At 48.6% G+C, this 15,069-nt stretch overlaps 1 protein-coding gene across 1 annotated transcript in view; it reads left to right on the top strand.

The window, feature by feature from the left end:
* The window catches only part of Cdh23 (cadherin related 23), a 305,993-nt gene that overhangs the window by 34,815 nt on the left and 256,109 nt on the right, over positions 1-15,069 (top strand). The window contains exons 3-5 of the mRNA XM_090346502.1: positions 11,833-11,975; positions 12,690-12,737; positions 12,848-12,940. Coding sequence (XP_090202628.1) covers positions 11,833-11,975; positions 12,690-12,737; positions 12,848-12,940 — 284 coding nt within the window. The remainder of the gene's footprint in view (positions 1-11,832; positions 11,976-12,689; positions 12,738-12,847; positions 12,941-15,069) is intronic.

Below are 15,069 nucleotides of genomic sequence, written 5' to 3' on the forward strand. Positions count from 1 at the left end.
TGTAATCCTGGCTCAGGAGGTCGAGATCTAAGGATCACAATTTGAAGTCAGTGCAGGCTAGAAAGTCTGTGAAACGCTTATCTCCTATTAAACATCAAAAAGCCAGAAGTAGAGCTATGGCTGGAGTAGTAGAATGCCAGCCTTGAGTGCAAAACCCCGAGTTCAAGCCCCAGTATCAGCATACACACGTGCACACAAAAAGAACTTGTAAAGTTTTGAACACAGCAAGTATATGTAAATCACCTTTGCCTACAAATTTGATGTTTCCTCAGCCCCTGAGGCAGCTGGGCTTTGCAGTGCTAACGAGTACCATCAAGGCTCTGAGAGGTACTGCAGGGAGAAAGTCTGGCTCTTCTGGACGTAATGTTTCTGCATCTAGGTGACCAAGGACCGTTTTTTCATGGAGTGTCAGTTAGTCTCACGGGGAATTAATGATTCGTGAAATATGAACATATGTAAATTGCCTTTACCCGAGGACTGGCCTAGCCTGATTGTGCCTGGGGACACCTGCAGTAGGTAGGGCCCACGACAGAGAGTGTGGCAGCTCCTGAGAAATGAGTTTTCCTGTTGGCATCGAAATGTGCTTGAATGGAAGACACACCTGGGGATTTGAAAGTGTCTAGGGTCTAGACTGGACCCCAGACCACCTGAGCCACACAGAGGAGGTGTGAGGCACTGGGACAGGCACTGCTTACAAGTGCAGGGATTCCCACGTGCCAGAGAGGTTGAAGACCACTGACAGGCAGACCATCCTGCACTGCAATTTCTCAGATTCTAGCTGAAGCTTGAGGGACCCCAAGCAACCAGCCAGACCTGGGAGGACACCTTGACAGTCATGAGAATGCCTTCATCGCTGCTTCTCTAACCCTGCTGTGCCTTCCCAGATAAGTGCTCTCCCCACCTCACCCTGGCCCAGGGCCTTTGATGATAAGCTATGTGGGTACAACCTTGCTTCTTTGTGGTGTATGTGCAGTGTGGCTGGTGACAAGGCCCTGTTGCTCAGGGCAGCAGCAGCAGCAGCAGCAGCAGCAGCAAGGGTCACCTCTGAGCAAGAAGCTGCACACTTGGGCCTGTCAGTGTTTGGATTATCTCTTTGGCAGCTTCTAACGACCCGCAGTGCTCTGTTTATTTTAATGATAATGTCAAGTTCAATTTGCCTTCATTTTTCCACATTTCCTTTTGTAAAGTTAATTGAACAGTTCAATGCATTGAAAAGTTTCAGAAAAGGGGAAAAACTACCCACCCCACTATTACCACTGTTATTAAATCTGGTAACTACAGCTTGGCTCTCTGGGCCCTGAGAAAAGACTTCAGGTACCCTCACCCTCACCCCCCCCCCACACACACATAAGCCTGGGAGCTGCAGCAAGGACTCAAGAAGGTCAGACAGAACATTCCTTATTCATGGCCATTTCATGTCCAAGCTCCTATTTCTATGCAGAAAAAAAAATCCCAGTCTTCCTTGGACTTTGGCTGCTAGTTCTATGATAGCTGTTCCCCAAGTTTGGCAACCAGATGGCAAAGTAGAGCCCAATCTCCAGTCTCTACAGCCTTCTTGCTTCTAGTTTCCAGTACCTACCTGCCTTGCACACAGCAAGGGACAGCCAGTAGAGCTGTAATATTACAGATATGCCAATTGATGTTACTGCAAAGTGTGGAGGGAGGGGCAGAGGCCACCATGTGGATCCTGGGGATCAAGTGTCAGCTCAGCCACCTATGTAGCTAGGAATGGTAGGCTTGACCCTGAGACACCCAGCTCTGCTTCTTCCTTTGTAGAAAGGAGTTTGTACCATCAAGAATTGGGATGAAGCCGGGCACCGTGGTTCACACCTGAATTCTTAGCTATTCAAGAGGCTGAGATCTGAGGATCAAAGTTTAAAGCCAGCCCAGGCACAAAAGAACCCGAGACTCTCCAACTAACCTCTAGAAAATGGGAAGCAAGGCTTGGCTCAAGGGTAGGGCAGTAGCCTGGAGCTGAAGAGCTCAGGGACAACACCCAGGCCCAGGGGTAGGGTGGTAGCCTTGAGCTGAAGAGCTTAGGGGCAGCAGCACCCATGTCCCACCATGACCCACCAAAAAAAAAATTGTATAAGTAAGGTAGGCATGGGTGGCTTGCAACTGTAATGCTAGCTACTCAGGAGGCTGAGATATAAAGATCACTATTTGAAGCTTGGGAAGGAAAGTCCTGAGACTTTTATCTTCAATTAACCACCAAAACAAAACAAAACAAAACAAATAAACAACAACAAAAAAAAACAGAAGCAGAGCTGTGGCTTAAGTTTAGAGTACTAGCATTGAGCAATAAAGCTAAGGGACACTGCCCAAACCCTGAGATCTAGCTAGAGGCATGGCAAAGAAGAAGAAGGAGGAGGGGGGGGAGGAGGAGGAGGAGATGAAGGAGGAGGAGGAAATGGAGGAGGAGGAGAAGAAGATGAGGAAGAACAAGAAGAGGAGGAGGAGGAGGAGGAGGAGGAGGAGGAGGAAAGGCTTTGTGAGAAAAGTGGTGGGGTCTAATGAGTAGACGAGTTTGAATCCTGGTTCTGCTACCTTGTGACTAGGTGACCTTGAGTAGGTCGCTTTACTCCTCTAAGCCTCAGTTATCTCAGGGAGGCATGCTGACGGCTCTGTGGAAGGCTATTGAAAGTGCCAGGAAGTGAGAACCCTTGAGCAGGTGCATGATGAGTGCTTGCTTCCTTCCTGCAGACTGTACATGTGGCTGTACTGAGCAAGCAGTGCTGCAGGAGGGTTGGGACTGGCTCTGCAGAGACCTGTCCCTTCACCTGAGGAAGGGTTTCTGCTTGGCCTGTGGGAGGCATCCGGCCTAGAAGGAGAGGGGAGCCATGTCAGTCCTTACTTTATCCCCTCTGCCGTGGTAGATGGGTAGATAGGTGGTAGATAGGTGGGTAGAGATAGCCTTGGATGGACTGGATAAAGCAGAGGTTCCCCTGGGGTCTGCCGAGTTCAGGACTTGGGGCATTCGTGAGAAGGAACCTGAGCAAGGCAAAGGAAGGGAGGAACACCAGAGACAAATGAGATTATCCTAGGAATTAAGGCTCTTAGGGGGTCTTGACAAATGAGACTGTAGGCTACAAGGCCTGGCAGGTGCTGGGACCATCCCGGGAGGGGAAATGAAGCTCCAGCTTTAGGAGGTAAGGGGGACATTCTAGGAGAGGAGGGGCAGAATCCCTGGTTCTGGCAGAGACCAAGGTCAGGATAGGTAGGTGGGTTTTCCTTCCCTGAGATACAGTAGGCCTTTGGCGGAGTGGTGGGGGGTGGGTTGGGTGCCGGCGGGAGAGGAGAGCCTGTTGTAACCCAGGGTCTTGGAATTGGGGCTGCCATCTCTCTCTGGCCCAGCCTTCCCTAGTCCCACCCTTCCCTCTGCAAGGTAGGAGAAACCCCTGCCTGATTTGCTCTGTCAGCTGCAACTAGTCCCTATTCTGCGCTGGCCCATAGACCTGGTTCTTGATTCTGTCCCTTCTGGCTGCCTTGAGCTAGATAGGGACCGAGTACTAGATCCTCAACCTCTGGATGGGGAGAGACAGAAGACCAGAGCAGGCATAAAGTCCTTTCAGGTCTCGGATTGTAAGAGGTCTGCTTACAATGTGCCTTTTAGAATGGACTAAAGTAGCTGCATGAAATCCAGTACAATAACGGATTCTGGAGTGGGCTATAGTTTCTACAGAAAGAGTATGGGATTGACTTGTGGGATTGACTAGTAATGTCTGTATGAGCAGAGGCAAGGACTGACTAGCATCTTGGCCCCTAGAGGAGTAAGGGAGAAAAGGGAAATTGCCAAGTAGGTCCCAGAACCTTCAAGGGGTGACAGCCTCCTGCCTGTTGTGAAGAGGTCAAATGATAGATCTAGCTGCACAGAGAGAACCTCACAGCAGAGGGAGAGTATGGAACATGCATGAAGCCTGGCCTGGATCTGAGAGGAAATGAGAGTAGGTACAGCATGGGCATGGGTACTTGAAAGCCAGTTGTACTTGAAAGCTGACACAGCCCGGCAAAATGGCCCAATACAATGAGTGTGACTGGTGGGTTGTATCCATGCTGAGAAGGGCATTGGACAGGGCAAGAAGGAACTTGTTTTGCATGGGAGGTGTGGCAAATCAAAGGCATGCTCCACAAAGCTGCTGTATCAAGGTTGAATGAACCCTCCAATCTCCTTCATTCCACAGCTCGCTCCTCCCAGTTTGGAGGAAATAAAAATTCAGGAAAATAAAATATTAAGCCTTGCATACCTGCTACGGTCCTACTGGAGTTTCTGGCCCTCCCCTCATCAGGCATCCAGAGAAGAGAGCTCTACACGAGTCAGCAGCAGAATACACCAGCCTCGTGTAAATAACAATAATAATAATAACAGTCATCTCAGCATCATCATGGGCCCAGCAGGACCACTGGGGAAGCTGTGATTGTCTGCCCCTTGCGTGGAAGACAGATGTGGCTGGCTGCTGACAGCTGAGGCTGCAGTGCAGCATGTGTGCCCAGCCCTGTACTTTTCAGGGATCTTAGTGGTTTCCTGAACAGATCCCCAGGTCTACCAAGGCCCCTGACTCTAGAATGAGGTACAGAGTCTTAGGGTGGGAGGTACTTGACTCTCAGGAAAAATTACACAGCCCTGCCCCCGGAGAGAACACAGAAGACTTAAAATCCCAGCAGTGCCCAACACTGATTCACCAGTGTCAAAAGCTGAGTTCCTTATTAGGTTTGATTAGCCTGCTTTCTCCTGTCCGTTAGTGAACATAATTAACTTGCTCTACTTTCTCTCTTTCTTTCTTTCTTTCTCTCACTTGCCATGGCTCAGAGATCCACATGGCTTTAGGGGGCCATCCTTCCCTAACACGTCTGGCAGTTGGCAGGACTGTTTTTTTTTTTTTTTGGTTTATTGAATAACTGAGGTGCCCACCACCACTGTGTCAGGCCTAGGGACACAACAGGAAATGTGGCAGCCAGGCAGTTATTCCCATAGAGCTGACACAAATGTGCTTGAGGGCTGCTGGGGGTTGAGTAAGGCAGCCCCAAACTAAGGGAATAAAGACCCCGGGTCAGTGGAGGACTACAGGGACAGTCGGCTGGTGGTGAGGACACAGGTATCTTCTTGGACAGACTGTTTGATTCACCAAAGTGTTTGAAGAGGGCCTTCCAGAGGCGATGACTGGTACCCGAGAGCTCTGGCCTGTAGTGACAAGGACAGAATTATCCCTAGCAGAACCACAAGCAAGGCCAGGCCCTGAGCCAGCTGTGAACTGGGTCTGTTCCAAAGAAGGGAGAAAATACACCCCAGAAGCTGAGCCCCGGGGCCTGAGTGGTGGGGGGGGAGGGGTCATCTTGGATGTGGCTGCTAATGCCTGGGGAATGACTTTTTTTTTTTTTTTAAAGTCATATGTGTTTAAGTAGGCATGGCAAAAATCTATCTTCTTAACCAGCTCTCAGTTTACTCTTAAAGAGCATCGAGTACATTCCCTCTGTGGTATAACTTATCTCCAGGACTTGAAAACAGAGACTCTGTTTCACTACACAGTAATTCTCCACTCTACCCTCCCCAGGCCCTGGCAGCTAACAGTGTGCATTCTGTGGCTATGATTATGTGGCGATAATTATGAGCCTTCCAGGTACCTGGTAAGAGCAACATCACATAGAACTTATTTGTGATAAGCTTATGTCATTTAGAATAATGTCTCAAAGTTCATATGTTAGTGGCATATGTTAGAATTTGCTTCCTTTCTATAGCTTAACAATTCATTGGAACAGACAGTGCTCCATACATCCATATACTTGGGCTGTTTCTATCTTTTTGGCTGTGCAGAGATCCGAGCTCTTTAAAAAGTTGTTATTTTTAACAGAGAGGTGCTGGTGGCTTATTACTGTAGTTCTAGCTACTCAGGAGGCTGAGATCTGAGAATCACAGTTCAAAGCCAGTCCTGGCAGAGAAGTTCATGAGACTTTTTTTTCTCCAATTAAGTAACAAAAAAAAGCCAGAAGTAAACCTGTGGCTCAGGTGCTAAAGCACTAGTCTTAAAGGGAAAAAAAAAAAGCGCAGGGACAGCACCAAGGCCCTAAGTTCAGGCTTCAGTACCAGCACATAAAAAAATAAATAAAAAGTTCTTTAAATGTTCTGCCCACCACCCATGAGGTTAGGCCAGCTGCCAGCCTTTATTGGGTTGGCTCAGCAAATGCCCCGTCTCTGTGAGGGTGAGGACACCAAGTGTAAAGAGTCCTCTGGCTACGTTGATTGAGCTGAGAGCCCAAAGACTGAGCTCTTAAATCATCCTGGGACTGGAGGAGCTCGCCTCTGCATCTAAAATGAGAGCCATAAAGCAGGCTGACTTACAGGCAGTACTCAGCGGCCCGTTGTTTATGGCAGGCAGACTTTCTGATTGGTGGATGCACATTGTTAAATATTTGAATATCTCCTAGTCATAAACAGTGCTAGGACCTCCAAGCATGGCTGTACGTTCATTTCATGCAGAGAGAGTGCAGCTCTTGTCTTAAAAAGTTCATTGTTTGCAGTTAGCTCAGCCAGCCTGGCCTGAGAATAAGCATTGCCAGTGCAATGCACTGTGTTCATGGTGTCTGGTTAGCATTTATTGGGAAGGGACCTAAGGGCAGGAAGTTTCACTGGGGAGAAGTCACTGCTTGGGCATAAGGACTTGAGATGGGGGTCAGGAAGACCAAGGGAGGCAAGGCTAAAGAAAATACCCTGCCAATTGTCTTTGCTTTCTATGCTTTGACAGAATATCCTAATCTGGGTAATTTATAAGAAACTGAAGTTTAATAAGCATGTAGTTCTGGAGACTGGGAGTGGCATCTGTGGAGGGCCTTCATCTTGTGTTAGAACATGATGGAAGTTATCACATTACAAGACAGGGCAAGCTTGATGGCTTGAGACTCTCTTCCTCTTCTGATAGAGTCATAAATGCCATTATGGGGCCCCACCTTTATGGCCTTATTTGATCCTAATTTCTCCCAAAGTCTTACCTCTGGAGTATTTAAGGTATGAATCTGGAAATCAAGTTTACACCATATGAACTTGGAGTGTAGGGTGAGGGTGATTTTAAACCATAACATCAAGCAGTCACTACTGTAGCAGTTGGAGACTAATCCTTGGGGAGCTCCCTGGGCCAGTGTAGAATACCTGCTTCTGTATTACCCCCTGAGAGACAAGGGAGCTGGGCCATTATCTGCTGCTGCTTCTCCCCCTGACCCCTGTAGGCTTCTAACAGCCATTCACTGAGTGAATGACAGCATTTCTTTCCTAGCCCCTCTGCCCTGGCCTGTGTAGGGAGGGCTGTAATGGCCAGAACACTTTAGACAAAGGCCATCGGGGCTGGGAGTGGAAGGGAAGGAGACAAGGTACTAATAGCATCTATTCTGGATGCCTTCCTAGCCCCCACTGTGCCATCCTCAGGGGCCCTCTGAGCACTTTTGAATCACTGGGGGTCCTCCTTTCCATGGCAAAGAACTCCAGTCCTTGTCCATTGCTGGTGGGAACACAGACTGGAAAACCTCTAGGCAACTCCCCAGTAAGTTAAGCATAGAACTACTAGATGATCCAGTGATCCTACTCCTAAGTATATAAACAGAAAATTAAAAATAAGTGTTCAAACAGAAATGGTCACACAAATGTTTACAGACACATTGTTCTTAATAGTCAAAAGATAGACACAACTCAGAAGTTCTCCCATTGAGGACTGGGAAAAAAAAAAAAAAAAACATGGGCTGGGAGTTTGGCCTAGTGGTAGAGTGCTTGCCTAGCATGCACGAAGACCTGGGTTCAATCCCATGGTACCACATACTTGGAAACAGCCAGAAGTGGTGCTGAGGCTCAAGTGGTAGAGTTCTAGCCTTGAGAAAAATCCAAGGACAGTGCTCAGGCCCTGAGCCTAAGCCCAGGACTGGCAAAAACAAAACAAAACAAACAAACAACAACTATGTTACATTCACATAGAATACAATTCAGCCAGTACCAGAACAAAGTTGCACTATATACCACATCACGGTATGATACTAAATGAAAGACACCAGACACAAAAGGCCACCTATTATACAGGTGAATTGTGGTGAATTATTTGCTTTAAAATTTGTAAAATTTTATGTTAAGGAGTTGTACAAAATGGTTACATTTCCAGAAGTCAGGTTATAGCACAATGCTTCTTAATGAATGTCACCCCTTCCATTCTCTCCTCCGTCTGACCCCTCCACCCTTACCCTCATAGTACATAGTTCAATTTTTACATAATGTACATTGATTATAATGACTGCTTTTTCTCACCTTTCCTCCCTCCTTTCGTGTGCCCCACCCCCGTCCTTCCCCTCAAGACACGTTTCTGCTTCCTGGTATTTATTTTGACAAGCAGTTAATTAGTTGTTCGGAGGAGTTACCTATTTGAACTCCTTTCCTAAATATACCATCCTTTAGTCTCACTTTCAGTCTTTACGATGGTAAACTTCATGTGATGTATATTTTGTCATCATTACAAAAAGCACCCACAGTATCCTGTAGCCCTATGATATAAAGCTCTTGTCTCAGTTTCTTGGCTGGGAAACAGAACCATCTCACCTGGGGTGGTTTTCCTGAGTAGCTATGGCCAGGGAGGTTGAAGTGGAGCCCCACAGACAGGCCTTGTTTCTGCAGGAATGGTAGAAAGGGGTCTCTGTTAGCCAGGCATTGGTAGCTCACACCTGTAATCCTAGCTACTCAGGAGGCTGAGATCTGAGGATTGTGTTTGAAGCTAGTCTAGACAGAAAAAGTATGTAGGACACTTATCTCCAATTCACTGTGCTCAAAAAGCCTGAAGTGGAGCTGTGGCTCAAGTGGTAGAGAAATAACCTTAAGCAAAAGAGCTCAAGGACAGTGCCCAGGCCTGGTGTTCATGCCCCATTCATGGCATGGGCACACATACGCACACATAAATGAATAAATGAATGAATGCATAAATAAATAAATGTATGTGGGGGTGGTCTCTGCCCCTGGTGGGGAAGTGAGCTTGGCTTCCAGGCCCAGCCTCTACAGAGGAATTGAGCAACAGAGCAGTGCTGGGCGGGGGAGTGTGTGTTCAGCTGGAAAATTGCAGGGCATCTTGTCTTAAATATAATATTAAATCGGCACCTTCAATTAGTACACTTAGAAAAGGTCACTGGCAATTACCTAGGACACAAAGAAGGCGTGAGCAGGCAAGAGCCTGTGAGGAAGCCGAAAAGGACCATTTTGAGTAGCGCATAATTGAGGGGAAAATGGATAAAAATCCAGGAAATTATAGGGTGGGTGACAGCAGCTGATGGCCCCATCCCTGTCCTGCTTGGTGCCCCCCTTCTTGGGAGAACCCGAATGTCAGGCCTGAGAGCCATTTGGGATTATCAGGCCAAGTCACACGACCTTGGCTGAAAAGCCAGTGTGGCCTTCCCAGAATCCTTGACTACACACAGCTTGGCTTCATACCCTCTACCTAGAATGAAGTTATCTGGTGAGGTCTGTGGTGGTGGATCCTTGTGATGTGGAAGAATGGGGTGCCTATTGGCTTTAGCTTATTGTGGGGCTTCTGCCTACAGCCTGAGAGTTAGCTCAGTGTTTCCTGAATTTGATGATGGAGAGGCTGGAAATTCTTTGAAGCTTTACATTGTATCTCAAGAATAAATGCTATGTCCTGCTCCCATGTATTCCTTCCCATTAGGAACGCAGGCTTATGAGAAGATGTGTTTATTTGCTTGGGACTTTCACATACTTCTTCCCTTTCCTCATTAACAAAGAGAAGATTCCTCTGCTAAGAGCTTGGGTGTTGAAGATCTGGATTTGAGTACTGCCTGGTACTCACTATCCCCTAGTTTGCTTAGTGCCTTTGGCTTCTCCCTCTAGATGGTTGGGCTCTGAGCTGTTCCAACTTTGTTCTATGGTTTCGCAACTCCCCTTTCTGCTCACCCCATCACCTTGCTCCTGCTGTTCTGAGCTGTACCTTCCCTTTCCTGAGCCTCAGCCCTCTACCTGTATGGCAGGGTCAATGATGGCTTCCAGGAAGAGCTGCTGGGAGGATGGAGCCAGTGAATAGATGGGGTATCTAGTGTGTTGGGATTGCTAGATGACTGCCCAGGATTTTTCATTCTCAAGATCTGGGTGTCTAGTTAGGCCCTAATAGATGCATGAGTTCCCATGTGAAATACAGGATATAGAGAGAGAGGTGGACAGCAGGCCCTGGATGCCTGGTCCGTACTTCCCAGCTCTGCCCTTCACCAACCGTGAGGTTGTGGGAAATTACATCATCACTCTTGGTTGCCTTATCTGTGAAGCAGGGACAATACTGGTAAGGACAACATCAGACAGTACTTAGCTCAGTGACTGCCTATTATCGGGGCTCAAAACATTAGTTGTCACATTCAGGTTAGAACTGTCCTGTGGAAAGTTCAATTGCCAAAGCTCATGAGCCTGAAGAAAATTCCCTGTGCTTTGGATCTTTCTTTCTATCCCTGGCTTGATCTTCCCTGGTAAATAGCACAGTTGATATTTGGGGAAGAGACAGTACCATTTTTTAGGGGCAAACTGAACCCTTAAGACAAGGGCCTCTGCTCTGTCCACTTCAGAGCCAGATGGAGATACTACACCTCACGTCAGAATGTTATATACTAGACAACATGACATTTTGGCACAGCTCCTGGGTATTTAGGGACCTCCTGAAGCTAAAGTGAGCAGCTACTCCCATCTCCCTGGAACTTTCTGGTTTTGTCATAGGTGCTAGGAAACCCCTCAGTCTTAACCACCCTGCCTGAAATCCACCAGGGAATCTGCAAGTCCCAAGAAAAGATGTGCTGTGCTAGAGCCTCTGAGGTGGGCTACAGGCCAGGCATCCTGATGGCTCAGGGGACCAGGGCTTTGTGTACTAATAAGGGGTGACACCAATCTGTCAGTCCCCTTCCTGAGGACCGGACTGGAGGGACCATCTTAATCTCTGTGTATTCTAGTACTTATCCCAGAGCCAACACATAGACATAGATATTCTTGATAGAGGGCCAGAAGGCTTTACAAAATATTCTGAATTAGAAAGGGTTCTTCTGTTTGCAAAAGAGAAATTCAACTCAACTGATGTAGGACACACACACACACACACACACACACACACACACACACACACCACATACACACACACACACCACATACACAGACAAAAGAGTGTTGAGGATATTTTTTTTTTGTTGGTCATAGGACTTGAACTCTGGGCCTGCGCACTGTCCCTGAGCTCTTCAGCTCAAGCTACCCTTGAGCCACAGCACCACTTCCAAGGATATGTCTTTTAGCTCCTATAACTCAGAGACCAGAGGATGGAGCTAGTATATTTCAGCCCATTAGGAATCAGCTCCAAGATACTACTTGCCTCTGTTTTCATCCTTGTTGCTCTCATTCCCAGACAGGGTCCTCTTCTCTGGCACCAAATATAGCTGTTAACCGTGCCAGTTCAGGAATTCCTAAAATCTCATAATTGCCTTTGATTGGCTAGTTTTTGTCACATGCTCATTCCTGGACCAATCATTATGTCCAGGGAGATGGGAATGCTTTGATTGGCTGGGTCTGAGTTATCTGACCCATCATGGAACATAAGAATCCAATTGTTGGGGCCAAGTGAGAAGAAAGAGAAGCTACTTGGAAATCTCCAGTGGTGATTCCATGGGGGCCAGGAGAGGAGAGGAGAACCTTAGACAGAGCCCTGAAACGCATAGGGTCTTGAGATGATCCGTAACCTGCTGAGATCTGTTTGTGAGTGCTTGATGTTGGAGTTGAACACTATGGTAAGGAATGGACCTGACTTCCCCTTTGTCCTCTGCTCTGTTGGTTGGCCATTCCAGGTTCATCTGTGACCCAGTTGCTGGCCCGGGATATGGACAATGATCCCTTGGTGTTTGGCGTGTCTGGGGAGGAGGCCTCTCGCTTCTTTGCTGTGGAGCCTGACACTGGTGTGGTATGGCTTCGGCAGCCATTGGACAGAGAGGTAGGACTTGCCTGCCCGTCCCCAGCCATTTCCTGGGAGAGGTGGAGCAAATACTGGCAGAAGGGGAGCTTATCATATTTTGACGGGGCTTTCTCCAAGACCTTATTCTGACTCTGCAGATGCATCTTTCTAACTGAGTGGTAGCCCTCTTTGAGGGTGCATGCTGATGCACTTGGGATTGGAATGAGGTGATTGGGGGTCTCAAAGCAAAGGGGAAACGTTGGATAGGCAAGAGGTACTGTGATCTTGGGGTCATCCCCTATTGAATGGAGCTCTATGGGGGATAGCAGTCAACCTATTGCCTAGTCAGCAGTCCTGCACATGGAAATTTCTAGGGAGGCAGGAGTTTCTGGCCCAGAGATTGTAAGCAAATTAATGAAAGGTTTGCACAGAGCCCCACGCCTTGCTGTCTCTTGCATTTCTGGAGTGCCTAGTGACTCACCCAATATCACACAGTCATTTAGAGGCAGAGCCAAGGCTAGCATGCAGCACGCTTGTCTTTCAAGGAAGAATCCACATTCTACACACCTTTCCCAAGCAAAGGGCAGTGCTAGTTTTTAGGGGAGCCCCAGACTGCCAATTCTGGACAAGCTTCCAGACAATACTAGAGTTCCTCAGTCTCACCCAGGACTAGATCCGGCTTGCAGTTCCTCAAACTCCTTGCTAACTCTGCCCTTCCTCCCTCTCTTATTATATTTTATTTTTTTCTTTCAGACCAAGTCAGAATTCACAGTGGAGTTCTCTGTCAGTGACCACCAGGGGGTGAGTGTCTCCAGATGGCCCTGCCGCCCTGGGAGGAGCAATTCCTGGGCTCCTGGGGTAGAAAAAGGCCAGAGGTAGGTGACAGCTAAGTCTTCACCCTTCTCCTACAGGTGATCACACGAAAGGTGAACATCCAGGTGGGAGATGTGAATGACAACGCACCCACATTTCACAACCAGCCCTACAGTGTGCGCATCCCTGAGGTAAGAACCTCCAGGATGCCTCCTGGGGGGCGCTCTGGGGTCTCCACTGGTCCCAGACCAGTGATGTGGGGTACCTGGAGATCAGCCAGGGAACAGGCAACTCCAGGCCTCCCCTGCCAGGCTCCTGACCAATGTCTACTCTGGGGGTAGAGGTCAGTGTGGAGACTGGGGACAATAGCTGGGTCAGTGGGCAGCAGGAGTCCTGGGCCCTGAGAGAATGCCTACTCTTTAGAGAATGCCTCCTTGTGGAGTCTAGAGCAGGACAAGAGGTGGGAGAGGCTAGCGATAGACCTTCTTCCATCCCAATCATGGCTCGGTGGGTCAAGTGAGTACCTAGGCCTTGCCCTTGGGGTCCTGATTTGGCCAGAGTGAAGTCCCACAGAATATGGGGAGAGTGTGGTTCTGTGAAGATGCTTTCTCCAGTCCTGTGCCACCCTGTGCTCAGGCCCACGTCCTCTTGGCTTCTGGTCTGAGCATGTTAGCATGCGTGTAAAATCAAGCCATTGCTGGTAATTGAGAAGTACAAATTATTGCATTACAAACGGTTCATTAATAAGCTGGCTCCTGGCTCGTATTGGCTCCAGGGTTCCTGCAGTTTCTGAGAGCTGTAGCCCGTGATACAAAGAGCAAGAAGGTGATGGAGAAAAAAAAGCTTCTCTGCCCTTGGGGGCTCTGGGCATCAGCAGCTAAAGGTTGGGCTGAGAAAAATGGGAGATAAACTTTCTGGAAAGATAGGTTGGCACGAGGTGTTTAGGTTCTAGCTCCTTTATATTATTAAGCCATTGGCACAAAAGAGTCTTAAGACAGTATCCCACAGGCTTGATGTGGGTCACAGAGCTGTGACCTTGAGCCTCCTGACTCCCACCTAGCCATCAGCTGTGGTAGTGGTAAGGAAGGAGGGAGAAGGTAGATGCAAGACTTTACTTGGCACAATAATTTCCCAGGCAACAATCCCTTTATTACACTCAGTCCAGGAAAGGCCAGACATTTCTCAGAGATCTTGTAGCCCTTATTCCTTAAGGGTTCCCTGCTCCTCCTAGGTGGGAGGCTAGAGGTCATGTGTGGCTACAGCTACACTGGAGGCATCCTGGCCTCTCCCCTGCACACGGTGGCCCAGTGCCCTGTGCTGTGGCCGGCGGCATGCCCAGGGACTGCAGCTTGGCTCCCACATTCTTGTTCATTTGGAAGTTTCCCTAATTTAATTAAGGGGTTCTACGTGCCAGCCTGTACTTCGGGCCTGGGCTTAGAAACCAAGGGCATGGCTGGGAGTTAATGAGCCTTGGGCCCATTGCTCAACTGCCATCCTGGCAGGCATGACTACCCTCTGTCTTCCCTCAAGGGGGGGGGATGGCAGCAGGCAGCGCTGGCAGTAAGAGGACACAACAGGGTCACATCCCTCCTCCCTAGCCTCTCTGGCCTAGGGCCAGCTTTCCACTCTCTACCAGATATGGGACTGGCAGCACCTAGCCCTGTTGGAACCCCTAGGGTTTTCTTAATGCCTCCAAGGACCAAGCCCTTGTTCAGTGTCTTCTGTGGGCTAACCAGTCCACAGAGGTTTGAGATACCTCAAGAGTGTGGAATGACAGGGTTAGCATTCAAGGCAGGGGATCCTAGAGCTAACCCTTGCTTGGCTCCCAGATTGCTAGATCTGGCAGGGCATGTTGCTTCACCTCTCTAGGCCATCATCTTCCTTGCCTTATAAAGCAGGAAGGGCAGATGGGGTAAAGTACCCATGCTGAGAAGTGGATGGGCTGAGAGGATGCAGCATCTCTAGAGAAAGGCCTGTGTGGTTTGTTTGTGTGTAAACTTCCTGTATCCTTCAGTGGCCTGACACTCCATGCCTGGTTTAGAACTGCTCTGTGTGGCCCGTAAGGGTGTGGAATCAGCTGAATGGCAGCCTGGCCACTTGTGATCTGAGGCAGCGTGGCAGGGCCCAACCCTGGCCTGGTATAGTCACCTGAGCTGGAGCTGAGATTCTTGGTTCAGGCCCCTATTGGGGACCTGCACAGAGCCTGCTGGCTCCTGGAGGCCCAGGGCCTCCTGAACATCCCAGGCCCTTGCTCTGGAGAAGCAAACTCAGTCAGTGGTCAAGGCCTTTGGATGTGACTCAGGTGAACATGTAGACCAAA

Source organism: Megascapheus bottae, chromosome 15 (assembly GCF_031878675.1).
Source record: "Megascapheus bottae isolate mThoBot1 chromosome 15, mThoBot2.hap1, whole genome shotgun sequence".
NCBI classification, from domain to species: Eukaryota; Metazoa; Chordata; class Mammalia; order Rodentia; family Geomyidae; genus Megascapheus; species Megascapheus bottae.